The following is a 14,055-nucleotide window of genomic DNA, read 5'->3' on the forward strand; positions in this document are numbered from 1 at the left end:
GTAGTGCAGTATCAGTATACAGTAGACTGCGGTTAAGATTAGTGCAAGTCAGTTCAGTGCAGTGCAATGGTGATGTATTAATAACTGCAATATTGAAGTGCACATGATATGTGGTAGATGAGTAGAACAGGTTGATTGACTTGTTTGTTGTAAGGGTGGGTGCTATTTCTGAGTGTTCAACAGAGTGACAGCTTGGGGGAAGAAGCTGTCTTTGTGACTTTTGGTTTCGGCAAACTGTGCCCTGTATCGTCTCCCAGAGGGACACGATACAAATTGAACAAATTGAGCAATTTGTGACCAGGATGTGAGGGGTCTGAGAGATTTGTCCTGCCCTTTTCCTGACCCTGGACCGGTAAAGGTCCTGGATGGAATTAGGTCCCAAATCTTGTCAAAGTTGTTTGGTGTAAGGAGACCATAAGAGGCACAAGTATAGGCTTCTCTGAAATCACTTCTTAAATGCAATCAAAATAATGTATTTTTAGTCCATAACAATGTGTGTAATGACGTCAACTCACCATAACAAGAGGATGTGCCTGAATGCCTGAACATTTTTTTTTGTACAATAATAGTAGATACAGACAGTAATCAAAATAATGGTGATAAGCAAATGTTTTGTGTGTGTGTGTGTGTGTGTGTGTGTGTGTGTGTGTGATAAGCAAAAATGTGATAAAGGTGTTTACGTAACCTACGTAAATAATGAATACGTATTACGCAGTCGACGTCGCTTTAAATTGACGTCATTCACCATTGCTATATTAGCTAAGCGCGTCGAGTGTGGTAGTCTCTCAAGACGTCTCGCCGGTTCTAGTGTGGATGTAGAAAAGGGTGGTCCAAACATAGACAGGGCAACTATGGCAATAAGTTTGTCCAATGATCTTTTGAATGGTTATGCCGTTATCTTTGCATTTATACACGATGTTTGGCGTGTAGGAACTTGATGGGAGTAACGTTAACGTTTGCTCAGCCAGCTTAAACGATAGCTCTCTGGTTAATCTCAACACGTGGTGGTGTGGAAGCATGTGCTAGCCTGCAACAAGTAAGTGCATGTAACATAGGAAGTCTAGGAAAAGAGGGCTTTTTCATAATCTGTGTCATAATCATGCTCTGTTGCCCACCTTTGTTAAATTAAATCCTAAGCGAACCAGTCCATTATTGACTTATACTTTCACCATGAAGAAAACTGCGAATAGGAAGTGCCGTCTTATGCGACAACTGACGATTTCGTTCTTCAGAGTGAATTTATAGTAGCTACTAATCACAAATTTAGCGTTAAACGTGATGTTGCTAGACGTTGGTGTGGTAGCTAGTTAAATGCGGTTTGATTTTTCTGCAGTTGGTGCTCGGTCCTGCTGTTGGCGCTGAAATGGCCGAAGGTAGATTTAATTTCATTTACTAAAGTTCATACTTGATTTTGCAATTGAATTGGGTTGCCCATTTCAATGCTTGATTACATAGTGATGAAGCCTAAACTGAAACGCTGGAATTACCGTCAGATTGTTCAGTGGTGATAATCGGTTTTCTGAACATCAAATGGTGGGGTTTTATTAAGAAGTTTCTTGGGTTTTTGTGATTTAATGCAACTTATTCCTTTTCTAAATTTGACAGTTGACTGAATTGACGACAGTTGGTGCAGGATTGTAGCCTGAACATCTCATAGGTGAGTTGGTGTTTTTGCTTGATGCCTTACGTTATAGCCTATTTGTTTCATGATGAAACCTAAACTGAAAAGCTGGAATTACCGTCAGATTGTTCAGTGGTGATACTCGGTTTTCTGAACATTAAGTGGTGGGTTTATGAAGCTGTTTCTTGGGTTTTTGTGATTTAATGCAACTTATTCCTTTTCTAAATTGACAGTTGGTGCAGGATTGTGACCTGAACATCTTATTAGGTGAGTTGCTTTTTTGTTATGGTGCCTTTATGTTACTATACTTGTTTCATGATGAAACTTAAACTGAAAAGCTGGAATTACCGTCAGATTGTTCAGTGGTGATACTCGGTTTTCTGAACATCAAGTGGTGGGTTTATATGAAGCTGCTGTTTCTTGGGTTTTTGTGATTTTAATGCAACTTATTCCTTTCCCAAATTGACAGTTGGTGCAGGATTGTGACCTGAAGATCTTATTAGGTGAGTTGCTTTTTTGTTACAGTGCCTTTATGTTGCTATACTTATTTCATGATGAAACTTAAACTGAAAAGCTGGAATTACCGTCAGATTGTTCAGTGGTGATACTCGGTTTTCTGAATCAAGTGGTGGGTTTATATGAAGCTGCTGTTTCTTGGGTTTTTGTGATTTAATGCAACTTATTCCTTTTCTAAATTGATAGTTCACTGAATTGACAGTTGGTGCAGGATTGTGACCTGAAGATCTTATTAGGTGAGTTGCTTTTTTGTTATGGTGCCTTTGTTGCTATACTTATTTCATGATGAAACCTAAACTGAAAAGCTGGAATTACCGTCAGATTGTTCAGTGGTGATACTCGGTTTTCTGAACATCAAGTGGTGGGTTTATATGAAGCTGCTGTTTCTTGGGTTTTTGTGATTTTCATGCAACTTATTCCTTTTCTAAATTGACAGTTGACTGAATTGACGACAGTTGGTGCAGGATTGTAGCCTGAACATCTCATAGGTGAGTTGGTGTTTTTGCTTGATGCCTTACGTTATAGCCTATTTGTTTCATGATGAAACCTAAACTGAAAAGCTGGAATTACCGTCAGATTGTTCAGTGGTGATACTCGGTTTTCTGAACATTAAGTGGTGGGTTTATGAAGCTGTTTCTTGGGTTTTTGTGATTTAATGCAACTTATTCCTTTTCTAAATTGACAGTTGGTGCAGGATTGTGACCTGAACATCTTATTAGGTGAGTTGCTTTTTTGTTATGGTGCCTATGTTACTATACTTGTTTCATGATGAAACTTAAACTGAAAAGCTGGAATTACCGTCAGATTGTTCAGTGGTGATACTCGGTTTTCTGAACATCAAGTGGTGGGTTTATATGAAGCTGCTGTTTCTTGGGTTTTTGTGATTTTCATGCAACTTATTCCTTTTCTAAATTGACAGTTGACTGAATTGATGCCAGTTGGTGCAGGATTGTAGCCTGAACATCTCATAGGTGAGTTGGTGTTTTTGCTTGATGCCTTACGTTATAGCCTATTTGTTTCATGATGAAACCTAAACTGAAAAGCTGGAATTACCGTCAGATTGTTCAGTGGTGATACTCGGTTTTCTGAATCAAGTGGTGGGTTTATATGAAGCTGCTGTTTCTTGGGTTTTTGTGATTTAATGCAACTTATTCCTTTTCTAAATTGACAGTTGACTGAATTGACTACAGTTGGTGCAGGATTGTGACCTGAAGATCTTATTAGGTGAGTTGGTGTTTTTGCTTGATGCCTTACGTTATAGCCTATTTGTTTCATGATGAAACCTAAACTGAAAAGCTGGAATTACCGTCAGATTGTTCAATGGTGATACTCGGTTTTCTGAATCAAGTGGTGGGTTTATATGAAGCTGCTGTTTCTTGGGTTTTTGTGATTTAATGCAACTTATTCCTTTTCTAAATTGACAGTTGACTGAATTGACTACAGTTGGTGCAGGATTGTAGCCTGAACATCTCATAGGTGAGTTGGTGTTTTTGCTTGATGCCTTACGTTATAGCCTATTTGTTTCATGATGAAACCTAAACTGAAAAGCTGGAATTACCGTCAGATTGTTCAGTGGTGATACTCGGTTTTCTGAACATCAAGTGGTGGGTTTATATGAAGCTGCTGTTTCTTGGGTTTTTTTGATTTAATGCAACTTATTCCTTTTCTAAATTGATAGTTGACTGAATTGACAGTTGGTGCAGGATTGTGACCTGAACATCTTATTAGGTGAGTTGCTTTTTTGTTATGGTGCCTTTATGTTGCTTTACTTATTTCATGATGAAACTTAAACTGAAAAGCTGGAATTACCGTCAGATTGTTCAGTGGTGATACTCGGTTTTCTGAATCAAGTGGTGGGTTTATATGAAGCTGTTTCTTGGGTTTTTGTGATTAATGTAACAATTCCTGTTCTAAATTGACAGTTGGACAGGGATTTGGACCGTAACGTCTCAAAGGTGGGTTACTTTTTTGTGTTCAAATTTATGTTACTATGCCTGTAATGATGAGATCTAAACTGAAAAAGCTGGAATTACCGTCAGATTGTTTAGTGGTGATATTCGGTTTTCTGAAAGGTTAATTAGTCGTCAACTTGACTGTTTTCTTTGGCTTTAGTACCTACTGTTTTCTTTTTTGTTACAGGGAAAAGGTGCATCCAGGTAGTTTCTGCTTTGTGGTATTATGGATCAGTTTGAATGGTTTGGAATGTGTTTTGTTGATGCAATAAATTGATTGATTAAACTTGGGTTGTTTTTGTGTTCTCATAACCATAAAGGTTTGTTTTAATTGGTTCATACTGCGCTTAAGTTTGTATTCCTTCAGGAACATTTGAACTATCATTCCATTGTCATATTTTTAATTTGTTGCAAAAGTTGATTGAAAATTAGATAAATTTAGCTTTTTCTAACACAATTTTAATGCTAGAAGCTACAGTGGCTTTTGCAGGATGATGAATTCCTTTTAGCTCAGGAATACATTCTAGGGAAACGGTATTTGATCATACAGCACATGACTTCAAATTCATTCATTTAACCCTTACTCTGAGTCATTGAGGGTAGCCCTCATTTTCAATGAAGCCAAGATGAAGAAATGAACGAACGGGATGGGCTGGTCCTGTCTAACAAAGCTAAAATAAATGGACTCCATTAGCTATATCACAAAAGTGACGATTGCACTCCTCTGCGTTTCTGGATGTTGTGATTTAGAAAATTCTAGCAATTGATTCTGTTCATTTTAAGGTTCTACAATTCCATGTTGGAATTTCATGAACCCATTCTTTAGAACCACTGATCTAGAATGCTCAACTTAATGACTAGCGTTTCACAACATTCTTATTGCACTTGATGTGAGGGTTGCTGCTGCAGGTTTAATGTGTCAGCTAGTGTACAGTAGCAGTGGTCTCCCCTGGAGATGAGCTCCATTATTGAATCCTAATGCACTTAGAGTGAAGACCTACACATGCCTTTTTAATGAGTATATCCTGGATCTTCAGTGACTCACTGAAGGCTCAAGTGGGAGTTTGCTCTGTTAGAGTTGTGCTGTCAAGAGACCACAACAAATGTCAGGAATATATTCTGTGAAGACCAAGAAACAGCAAGTCAGTCAAGTATTGACTAGAGATATTCTTGGGTTTCATCAGGTTCTTTTCCACAGGTGGGCTAATCAAGCACCATGCAGTCTGCATTCATAATCTCTGTGCTTGATTTTATACACCTGTGGAAAGGAACTTGATCAAACCCATGAATCACCATGCATGGGTGAGGGCAAAGTGGCAGATCTGGGTGAACTCTGCCTGACCTGTAGGCGATTTGGATTTCACACTGCAGTTCAGACTGGAAACCTGCACATCTATCTCCCCTGATTCCTGTCTACAAACTCATACACAAAAGTTGTTGCAACACCGGATTGTTGGTCTGATAGGTTGAAAGTATCCAAGTCACTTGAACTATGCCCATTGATCACGCCTCCTGTGCAGTAGAAATTAAGTACAGACTCCTCTTGAAATATTGAGCTTACAACCCCTGGCATAAATTATGGAATCACCAGTCTTGGGGGATGTTCATTCAGATGTTTAATTTTTTAGAAAAAAGCCAGATCACAGACATGACACAAAACTAAGTTCATTTCAAATGGCAACTTTCTGGCTTTAGGAAACATTAAAGGAAATCAAGAAAAAAAAAATCAGTAACAGTTGCTTGTTTTAGACCAACCAGAGGGGGAAAAAATATGGAATCACTCAATTCCAAGGCAAAAATTATGGAATCATGAAAAACAAACTGACAGAGGAACACTTCAACGTACCACTACTAGTACTTTGTTGCACCTTTGTTGGAGCCTTGGAATGCAGCATTTTCTTCAACTTCTACCACAGATTTTCAATTGGATTGAGATCCGGACTATTTGCAGGCAATGACATGATGTAGACCTTATGTGTCTTTCTTTTCAACAGTTTTTGCTCTATGAAGAGATGCATTATGATTTTGAAAAATGATATCATCCCCAAACATCCTTTCAATTGATGGGATAAGAAAAGTGTCCAAAATATCAATATAAACTTGTGCATTATTGAAGATGTAACGATCGCCATCTCCCCAATCTCCAATCTCCATCCTCCCATCTCATAAATCTCATTGGAACGGCACCAAACAAAAGTTCCAGCATCATCACCTTGCCCAATGCAGATACGCGATTCATCACTGAATATGACTTTCATCCAGTTATCCACATTCCAATGAGATTTATGAGGACAACTGCCTGAAGAAAACATGCACATTTCCTCAGTCATTGATGATATGGGGCTGCATGTCAGGTAAAGACATTGGGGAGATGGCGATCGTTACATCTTCAATAATGCACAAGTTTGTTGCCATTTGAAATGAACTTAGTTTTGTGTCATGTCTGTGATCTGGCTTTTTTCTACAACATCCTCCAAGACTGGTGATTCCATAATTTATGCCAGGGGTTGTAGTATGGTGATGGCCAGACTAGGGGTCATGAAGTTTATACCCTAATGTCAGACTTTCTGTTTAGTCTGGCAATTCAGTCGCCTACCAGCCACCCTGCTCTCTTTTTGTAGCCCTTCAGATGGTCGTAGCCATAGTTTTTATATTTTTTTATAATTGGCCCCCTCTGCTGTCCCGTTTAAGTAGTGACTTCGTTTACCCGCTGAAATCTGGTTCGGCCAATGCATTTCGATCCCACCCACCCCGGAAAAGGCTTATCGCGCGCAGTTTTATTGGCTGTGACCTCGTATGTGGACAATCAGCAGGGAATCAGGCGCTCGTGTTGTGTTACCGGATGGCAGGCAGTCATTGTGAAACCCTCAAAGTGAGCGGTTTTATTTTTTCATCGGGCTGATTAAACGACTTCCTGTATTTCGCAGCGGTCATCGGTTTCTACTAGACATTTGGGAGCTACAGCGCTGGCCTGATCCGTGGACCCGATGACTGCACCGGCTCAAACCATCATCCGTAATAGTCTAACCCGGAGCTGATTGCTCACTTACCTCCTATTTTACGCTCAACGATGAACCCCGGGCTTCTGATATATCTGCAGATATTAACGTCTTTTTATGTGCTCGGAGACTCAGGATTTGCACAACTTGATGGCGCACCACCATCCAAAATCGGTAAGCATGTCTGAGGTCCAGGCGATGCTAACAAAAGAGATGGTTCATTCCAAACGCGTAGTTGCCTCTAGGCATACTGTTGTTGCAAGTATTGTAGGGTCACTAGCAACTGTTTACGTGATACCCAAGGCAGTGATTGCAATACATAATGTGTGTATAACCTTTTACATCCATGTCTAGTTGTGTTGTTACACTGGACAGGATGTGACATGAACTTGTAACCATTCTTGCTTTCACTACCATGCCAAAACCTTGAATAACTTTGACCCTCTATCATGTATCTTTAGCGGTAGTCGGGGCTGGAATTGGAGGTACTGCGACAGCTCATTTCTTAAGGCAGCATTTTGGGCCCGAAGTACGCATTGATATATTTGAAAAGGGAACTGTCGGTGGTCGGTTGGCAACAGTCACAGTTAACCACCACGACTATGAGTCGGGTGGATCCATCATCCATTCTCTCAATCTGCACATGCAAGACTTCGTCAAACAACTTGGTAAGTATATCTGTTGACAAAGTAGGCGGTGCAAACTCTCACTTGAGAGAGGCAATCATTTCAGATTGTTTTCGTAGTTAACATTGACGAAAACAACACTGTTCCACAATTTACTAGGACCCATGTGTGTGTTACACTAGCAAAATGAATAGGGCATCTGGGAGGGTGTCGTGGATGTTGATTTGACTCCAGATGGAAAAGTCCTACCATATCTGTGCCAACCATTCACTTAAACCAGCTGATTCTAATTAGCACAAGTCTTCAGCCAGCTAGAGCAGCTAATTGATGACAGGTAGGACTGACTGGATTTTTCCACCTCTGTTTGACTCTCACCAGGGCTGAAGTACAGGAAGAATGTGGCTGGGAAAACAGCTGTGTTCAATGGCCAAGAGTTCATCCTGGAGGAGACGGACTGGTACCTCCTTGACCTCTTCCGCCTGTGGTGGCGCTATGGCATCAGCTTCATACGCTTGCAGATGTGGGTGGAGGAGATCATGGAGAAGTTCATGAGGTGAGTGGAGAATGAGGATGTAGGGGAACAGAGTCCCAGGAGAAGAGTTTCCATTGACTGATGCAGTATGATGTCTTCCCACCTCTCTCCTTTGTTGCTGCCTCCCCCCCCCCTCCCCCCACTCATCATATGACAATCAATATCTACTGAAGCTCTCTCTCATGCACACACACACATCCATTCTTTCTTTTTTGTTATTCAATACTTTATCTGGTCATCTCTTCTCACTCTCCTCCTCCACCCCACATCTCTCTGCAGGATCTATAAATATCAGGCCCATGGCTATGCCTTCAGCTCGGTGGAGGAGCTGCTGAGCTCTCTGGGAGGCTCAGGGTTCCACAATATGACCCAGCGACCTCTGTCAGAGTCTCTACTGGAGCTCGGTGTGTCTCAGCGCTTCATTGATGAAGTCATTGCCCCCATCATGAGGGTCAACTATGGGCAAAACGTTAGCATCCCTGCATTTGTAGGTAAGAAGTCAGATATTTCTCCTCCGTAGAAATGTTTGTGATCAGGTATAAAGCTTGCAAAGACGTATCATCTTCTTTATATTTCATGTTCATATTTGGACATAGACTCAATCTCAGATCTCAAAATTAAATTAGAGAGTATATTTACAATTATTCAGTCAACAGCTGCCATGGATTTTGCAGTATACTGTAGTAGATGCATGTAGCCTTCAATGGGGGAGACTAAGATATGCCTTTTCTGTTTCTCAGGTGCGGTATCTCTTGCAGGGGCTCAGGCCAACCTTTGGGCAGTGGAAGGGGGGAATAAGCTGGTCTGCTCTGGGCTGTTAAAGCTGGCCAAAGCAAACCTCATCCAAGCACAGGTCAATGCCATATCCCCTCAGGCTGCAGGTATGCAACTCAAGCCACTCTTGACCTGATGGATCATATTGTGGGTACGGGGGTGGGTGCCATACACCGTGAAATCATGCAATATATCTCTAACCATAAGATGCTATAGAGTTTTCACTGAAATTTCTCTTACACATTCCTAGATATCAAATGATGGGTAGATAAAGATTTACTTCACTTCTTTCAATAGCCTGATAAAAAAGTATATATTCTAACAGACTGATTTTAGTATTCCCACAAGAGGGTCCAGGTTTAGAGGGGTAGCATCAGCCAGTTAGCATCTCAGTTGGCCATCTGCCATCTTTGAAAATGGTATCTGACGTGCTTACTTGTCAACATGTCATGCCATGTGGATTGGCTGTCATGGCTGATTCTCCTTGCAGTCAGTTGCCATTATTATTATTATTATTATTATTATTAAGGTTTATTTAGATAGGGACAGATACAAAAACATAGACAAGCTTAAAAAGTCATCTGATGCATGCATCATAGCATTTTTAGCTGACGCTAATTTACAACACTTGTCCCTAGTAGGGCTTTTTGAGTAAAAAATAAAATACAGATTGGCAACATTTAAAAATAGTAAATAAATGGAGTAAAACAGAGTAAATGGAAAAAGAAAAAAAAGTGTACAAGAGAAAACAAAGTGTAAGAACTAAAAATGATTGCATTGTTGTTCCTGAAAGAGCCACAATTTGGTGGTTTTTTTGAAGGTGGCTAATGTTGGAATTGATTTCAGGTTGTCTGGCAGAGAATTCCATAATTTTGCCCCTTTCACAGAAAAGGCAGTTTGGGCAAATGATGTTCTACGGAAAGGGATGCTACAATTGCCTTTTGATGCTGCTCGGGTGGTAGATCTACTACTTTGCTGTTTTATTGTTTTGCAAAGGGGTAGAGGGGCAGTGTTGTTCAGGCATTTGAAGACCAGTTTAACAAAGTGCAGGGATATGAAATTAGCAAAACTTAAAATCTTGTGTTTAGTTAGAATTTTACAGTGATGGTACCTAATTCTCTTCTTGTCCAGGACTTTCAGGGTTCGGTTATACAGACATTCCAGGGTTTCCCCCAGAAAATTTGTTAGTTAAGGTGGTGTCTGTCCAGGGGAAGGGGGCGTCGCCGTAGCTTCCCCGCCGCATCGCCGCCACTGTCCTACGATGGGGGGGGGGGGGGTCGAGACCGTTGGTTTAACTGCAGCCGAGACCGAGTGACAACGACCGAGTCTTTTAGGAAGCAAGTTGGAGTCGAATCCGAGTCTTAAAGAAGTCAAGGCCGCATCAAGACCAACCAAAGAAAGAGGTTTTCATAATTTACATCACCAAGGATCATATAACAGTTCAATTCCCAAAGGGTAGAGAGGGGATTGTTGGCTACAGGAGCAGTCTAGCACACACTTGTCTAAATAACTTCTTTTCTGATTTACTTTAAGACAAGGTCAGCTGAAGTAAAAATTGAGTAGGCTGTCAGCATTTCATTAATGTTGAAAATGTTGAATTTTGACAGTAATGACAGCAATATACCTGGATTTCACATTCATTGTATCAGATTTAATTGTATCAGCAACCAATTAAACATCATTAACACAATTTAGACAATATTATACCTTAAAAGTGTAAGTTTACAACTCCAATACAGGGCCTTTTGTATCTTTCAAAACATTTGCACTGCTCAGCATAGCACCATAGGATATATTTTAAAGCCAGTCAATTTTATAATATTCTATTAAAACCAAGAATATTTGTAATGGTGGATATTTTAGAATATACCATGAAATAAAGATGAAACTGTATGAAAATGTAACATTGCGACTGTATGGTAAAGTTAGTGAATTGTGATTTAGTAGCCTAAAGCTGCAATTCTTTGATTGAAAAGTTTTGAAGAAATCCAAGGCACTCTTCGTCTTCATTAAAAAGCTTTTAATTAAATTAGAGCTAGTTCATAATTGAACAGTTTGCCTAATTCTTTGATTGAAGCTGTATATTGTGCGTGCCTGTTGCTCATATAGCATAAGAGAGCCGGAACGTTTTTAATGCTTTTTAAAACATAATTAGCGAGATCGTACCGCATTGAACGCTAATATTTTGTCACTAGCACCCAAATCTGTCATCTGTCAAATACAGTTGCATGTTCAGCTCTGAACAAAAACATTCAGGAATTATTTCTACAAAACGGAAACGTGCGTCCCGCCCGGTCGGGATGAATGAAACGGGAGACAAGAGGCTACAGTTTAAAGTTTAAACTAGCCTGTGTAAACCTCACAATTTCAGTATTTTACAACACGTGAATGAATAGCCGTCACAGTTGTTGTTAGCTGTAGGCTAGATGGCACAAGTGTTTGTCACATTACAAGATGCAGTGGGCTATGCATTCATAGTAGACGAGTGATAAAAAAAAGATAAAGCGCTCAAAAGTGTTGCGCTTTAATTTTTATGCCGCTCATCCCACACATTTGGTAGATTCAACGGAGAACCATTCCTGTGAGAGTCGTCAAATCTAGCTAGGTTTAGGCTATTTGTGTTCGCAGTCACTCTGAGATATGCGTGGCAGTGGCACCTGACCTGATATCAAATACTCATGCTGTATGAGCGCGTCGCCTGAGCGCATAGGCCAACTCGATTTGAAAAAGTTTATTTTTTGTATGCGTTCTACAGAGAAGGGAGACTAGCGGCTACAGTTTGGAATGACAGGGAGAAAACATGACAGAGTAATACGGCGAATATCACTATACATAATATATTTATTTATTTATTTATTTATTGAAGACGCTAGTTAAGGCGGCAGCCCTGTGTTGTTAAGGCGGCCGCCTTAGCAGGAAACCGCTGTGGGAAACCCTGCATTCTATGGCCTTAAGTGATGACTGGTGAGCTTGAGACCATGTGGTTAAACCAAAAGATATATGTGAAAGAATCATAGAATTCATAAAAATAAAAGCACAGTCATAAGTCAGGCAGTTTCTTATCAACCTAAAACAGCCCAAGTTGACCTTAATGGATTTACACATTTTCTTAATATGACTTTTAAAATTCAACTGATAGTCTATAATTATTCCCAGATATTTCACTTCTGGTACTTGTTCGATAGGCTCACCATTAATTTGTACATTCAAGATTTGTTTTAAGGGAAGTTTTTTAATGGAGAAGCAGACAGAGTTAGTTTTTTTAGTGTTTAAAGTTAGACAAGATGACACCAGCCAAGATGATATTTTGTCCAGATTGGTATTTAGTTTGTCAGCCACAGAAGTACAGCTGTTACCAGATGCATACACCACTGTGTCATCTGCATACATCTGTAGACCTATATCTGGACATACATCTGGCAAGTCATTGATATAAAGGCTGAAGAGTATGGGTCCTAAAACAGTGCCCTGAGGGATCCCTGTCTCAATTTATGTGGATTCATCCACCAATCCACATAGACGGCATACTTATGTGTTGTGTCCACCAAAAATATGTCGCCTAATTGGCTCGTTCGTGAAAATGTGGGTGGAAGGGAGCATATGTTGAATGCCTTTTTAAAGATAGCAGCCCACTATGTATATTTTCTTGCTAAATTAGCTACCCTAGAGTTGGCCACTAAAAAGTAATGGGGGATTTTCCATGCATCTGTGATAGTTGAGTATGTTGTATTGAGAGAATTTTAATATGAAATACCTGTTGCTGTTTTGCAAGGTGAGTCGTCTCAGTACCGCCTCAGTTACTCCACCCAGATGGAGAATCAGACAGAACTGTATGACATCGTTGTGGTGGCCACCCCCCTCCAACCCAACGTGGGCTCTGGCATCTCCTTCGAGGGTTTTGATTCTCCGCCTCCCACCGTTGCGGGAGCCTACCACCACACCATTGCCACCATCGTCCATGGCTACCTAAACTGCTCCTACTTTGGCTACCCGGACCCCAAGCTGTTCCCTTTCGCCGGCATCCTGACCACGGAGGCTCCCGACCTGTTCTTCAACAGCGTGGCCAACGTCTGTCCAGTGAACATCACCACTGGCTTCCGCCGCAAGCCTCCGCATGAGGCCGCCGTCTACAAGGTGTTCTCCCAAGAGCCCTTGGGTAAAAAGGAGTTGAAGACCCTGTTTAAGTCGTACTACTCAGTGCAGGTAACGGACTGGCAGGCTTACCCGCACTACTGGAGCACCCAGGAACTCCCACCGGTCATCTTACATGATGGACTCTACTACCTCAATGGTATTGAGTGGGCAGGTAGTGCCATGGAGATGAGTTCTGTGGCGGCAAAGAACATCGCCCTGCTTGCGTACCACCGTTGGACACGCCAGGTCGAGATGATTGACCAGAAGGACTTGATGCATAAAATCAAGACTGAGCTGTAATGACCAGTGTCTAGTGTACAGAGAAAAGGTTTTTGCATAGCTACTGGTAATGGGCTAAAAGACAGAGAGAGAGAGAGAGAGTGTGTGTGTGTGTGTGTGTGTGTGTGTGTGTGTGTGTGTGTGTGTGTGTGTGTGTGTGTGTGTGTGTGTGTGTGTGTGTGTGTGTGTGTGTGTGTGTGTGTGTGTGTGTGTGTGTGTGTGTGTGTGTGTGTGTGTGTGTGTGTGTGTGTGTGTGTGTGTGTGTGTGTGTGCGTGCAGTTATCAGAAATGTGAATGACGGCATCTCAATAAGACAGACAACAACAATGGTATTTCAGAGTTAATGTTCCTTTGACAAGATTATTCAATCTAAAAAGTAATGGGTGTCAAACAGGCATTTGACAACCTTTGGTTTTACAAGTACATATGTATTACAAATATCAGACACTGGGCTGGCATGCCACTCTGCCATTTCAGTAAATCAATATTCGGTTCACCACTGTATGTTAAATTATTTATTTAAATGTATTTATTGACTCTGAACACTGTATAAACATTTCTGAAGATGCCTCAGTTCCTCAGATTTATTTCAGAGAAAACGTATTGGAATAAACACGTTTGT

At 40.7% G+C, this 14,055-nt stretch overlaps 1 protein-coding gene, 1 long non-coding RNA gene and 13 other non-coding genes across 25 annotated transcripts; all 15 read left to right on the forward strand.

Annotated features, from left to right (window-relative positions):
* Window positions 1–792: 792 nt before the first annotated feature.
* Window positions 793–4,375, forward strand: LOC134080506 (uncharacterized). Of its 11 annotated transcripts, XR_009939211.1 has the most exons (14): window positions 793–1,036; window positions 1,334–1,373; window positions 1,606–1,657; window positions 1,855–1,888; window positions 2,091–2,124; window positions 2,324–2,373; window positions 2,574–2,625; window positions 2,823–2,856; window positions 3,057–3,108; window positions 3,309–3,361; window positions 3,562–3,613; window positions 3,816–3,865; window positions 4,060–4,092; window positions 4,277–4,375. It is a non-coding gene; the product is annotated as an uncharacterized LOC134080506 (long non-coding RNA). The 11 variants fall into 11 exon arrangements; XR_009939209.1 differs by lacking the exon at window positions 2,091–2,124; XR_009939210.1 differs by lacking the exon at window positions 2,091–2,124 and having other exon boundaries at window positions 3,328–3,361; window positions 3,832–3,865.
* LOC134081175 (small nucleolar RNA SNORD49) lies at window positions 1,167–1,239 on the forward strand. Its single transcript, XR_009939478.1, has one exon. It is a non-coding gene; the product is annotated as a small nucleolar RNA SNORD49 (small nucleolar RNA).
* Window positions 1,453–1,525, forward strand: LOC134081189 (small nucleolar RNA SNORD65). Its single transcript, XR_009939492.1, has one exon. It is a non-coding gene; the product is annotated as a small nucleolar RNA SNORD65 (small nucleolar RNA).
* On the forward strand, window positions 1,705–1,777 carry LOC134081181 (small nucleolar RNA SNORD65). The gene has a single exon (XR_009939483.1). It is a non-coding gene; the product is annotated as a small nucleolar RNA SNORD65 (small nucleolar RNA).
* Window positions 1,935–2,007, forward strand: LOC134081186 (small nucleolar RNA SNORD65). Its single transcript, XR_009939489.1, has one exon. It is a non-coding gene; the product is annotated as a small nucleolar RNA SNORD65 (small nucleolar RNA).
* On the forward strand, window positions 2,171–2,243 carry LOC134081178 (small nucleolar RNA SNORD65). Its single transcript, XR_009939481.1, has one exon. It is a non-coding gene; the product is annotated as a small nucleolar RNA SNORD65 (small nucleolar RNA).
* LOC134081183 (small nucleolar RNA SNORD65) lies at window positions 2,418–2,490 on the forward strand. The gene has a single exon (XR_009939485.1). It is a non-coding gene; the product is annotated as a small nucleolar RNA SNORD65 (small nucleolar RNA).
* On the forward strand, window positions 2,673–2,745 carry LOC134081184 (small nucleolar RNA SNORD65). The gene has a single exon (XR_009939486.1). It is a non-coding gene; the product is annotated as a small nucleolar RNA SNORD65 (small nucleolar RNA).
* Window positions 2,901–2,973, forward strand: LOC134081187 (small nucleolar RNA SNORD65). Its single transcript, XR_009939490.1, has one exon. It is a non-coding gene; the product is annotated as a small nucleolar RNA SNORD65 (small nucleolar RNA).
* Window positions 3,156–3,228, forward strand: LOC134081177 (small nucleolar RNA SNORD65). Its single transcript, XR_009939480.1, has one exon. It is a non-coding gene; the product is annotated as a small nucleolar RNA SNORD65 (small nucleolar RNA).
* Window positions 3,409–3,481, forward strand: LOC134081188 (small nucleolar RNA SNORD65). Its single transcript, XR_009939491.1, has one exon. It is a non-coding gene; the product is annotated as a small nucleolar RNA SNORD65 (small nucleolar RNA).
* On the forward strand, window positions 3,661–3,733 carry LOC134081185 (small nucleolar RNA SNORD65). Its single transcript, XR_009939487.1, has one exon. It is a non-coding gene; the product is annotated as a small nucleolar RNA SNORD65 (small nucleolar RNA).
* Window positions 3,912–3,984, forward strand: LOC134081179 (small nucleolar RNA SNORD65). The gene has a single exon (XR_009939482.1). It is a non-coding gene; the product is annotated as a small nucleolar RNA SNORD65 (small nucleolar RNA).
* LOC134081176 (small nucleolar RNA SNORD65) lies at window positions 4,135–4,208 on the forward strand. The gene has a single exon (XR_009939479.1). It is a non-coding gene; the product is annotated as a small nucleolar RNA SNORD65 (small nucleolar RNA).
* Window positions 4,376–6,888: 2,513 nt separating the features above from the next.
* LOC134080508 (prenylcysteine oxidase-like) lies at window positions 6,889–14,006 on the forward strand. Its single transcript, XM_062537000.1, has 6 exons — window positions 6,889–7,262; window positions 7,550–7,756; window positions 8,093–8,267; window positions 8,526–8,737; window positions 8,987–9,127; window positions 12,793–14,006. The coding sequence occupies exons 1-6, from the start codon at window positions 7,160–7,162 to the stop codon at window positions 13,452–13,454; spliced, it is 1,500 nt and encodes a 499-aa protein (XP_062392984.1). The 5' UTR covers window positions 6,889–7,159; the 3' UTR covers window positions 13,455–14,006.
* Window positions 14,007–14,055: the final 49 nt, after the last annotated feature.

This window comes from Sardina pilchardus, chromosome 5 (assembly GCF_963854185.1).
Source record: "Sardina pilchardus chromosome 5, fSarPil1.1, whole genome shotgun sequence".
Classification (NCBI taxonomy): domain Eukaryota; kingdom Metazoa; phylum Chordata; class Actinopteri; order Clupeiformes; family Clupeidae; genus Sardina; species Sardina pilchardus.

Bases quoted from the DNA above. Each gene is read 5' to 3' on its own strand.
- LOC134080508 (XM_062537000.1), top strand. From the start codon at position 7,160: ATGAACCCCGGGCTTCTGATATATCTGCAGATATTAACGTCTTTTTAT. The intron at 7,263-7,549 runs GTAAGCATGTCT...ATGTATCTTTAG, and splicing joins CGCACCACCATCCAAAATCG to CGGTAGTCGGGGCTGGAATT. The intron at 7,757-8,092 runs GTAAGTATATCT...GACTCTCACCAG, and splicing joins AGACTTCGTCAAACAACTTG to GGCTGAAGTACAGGAAGAAT.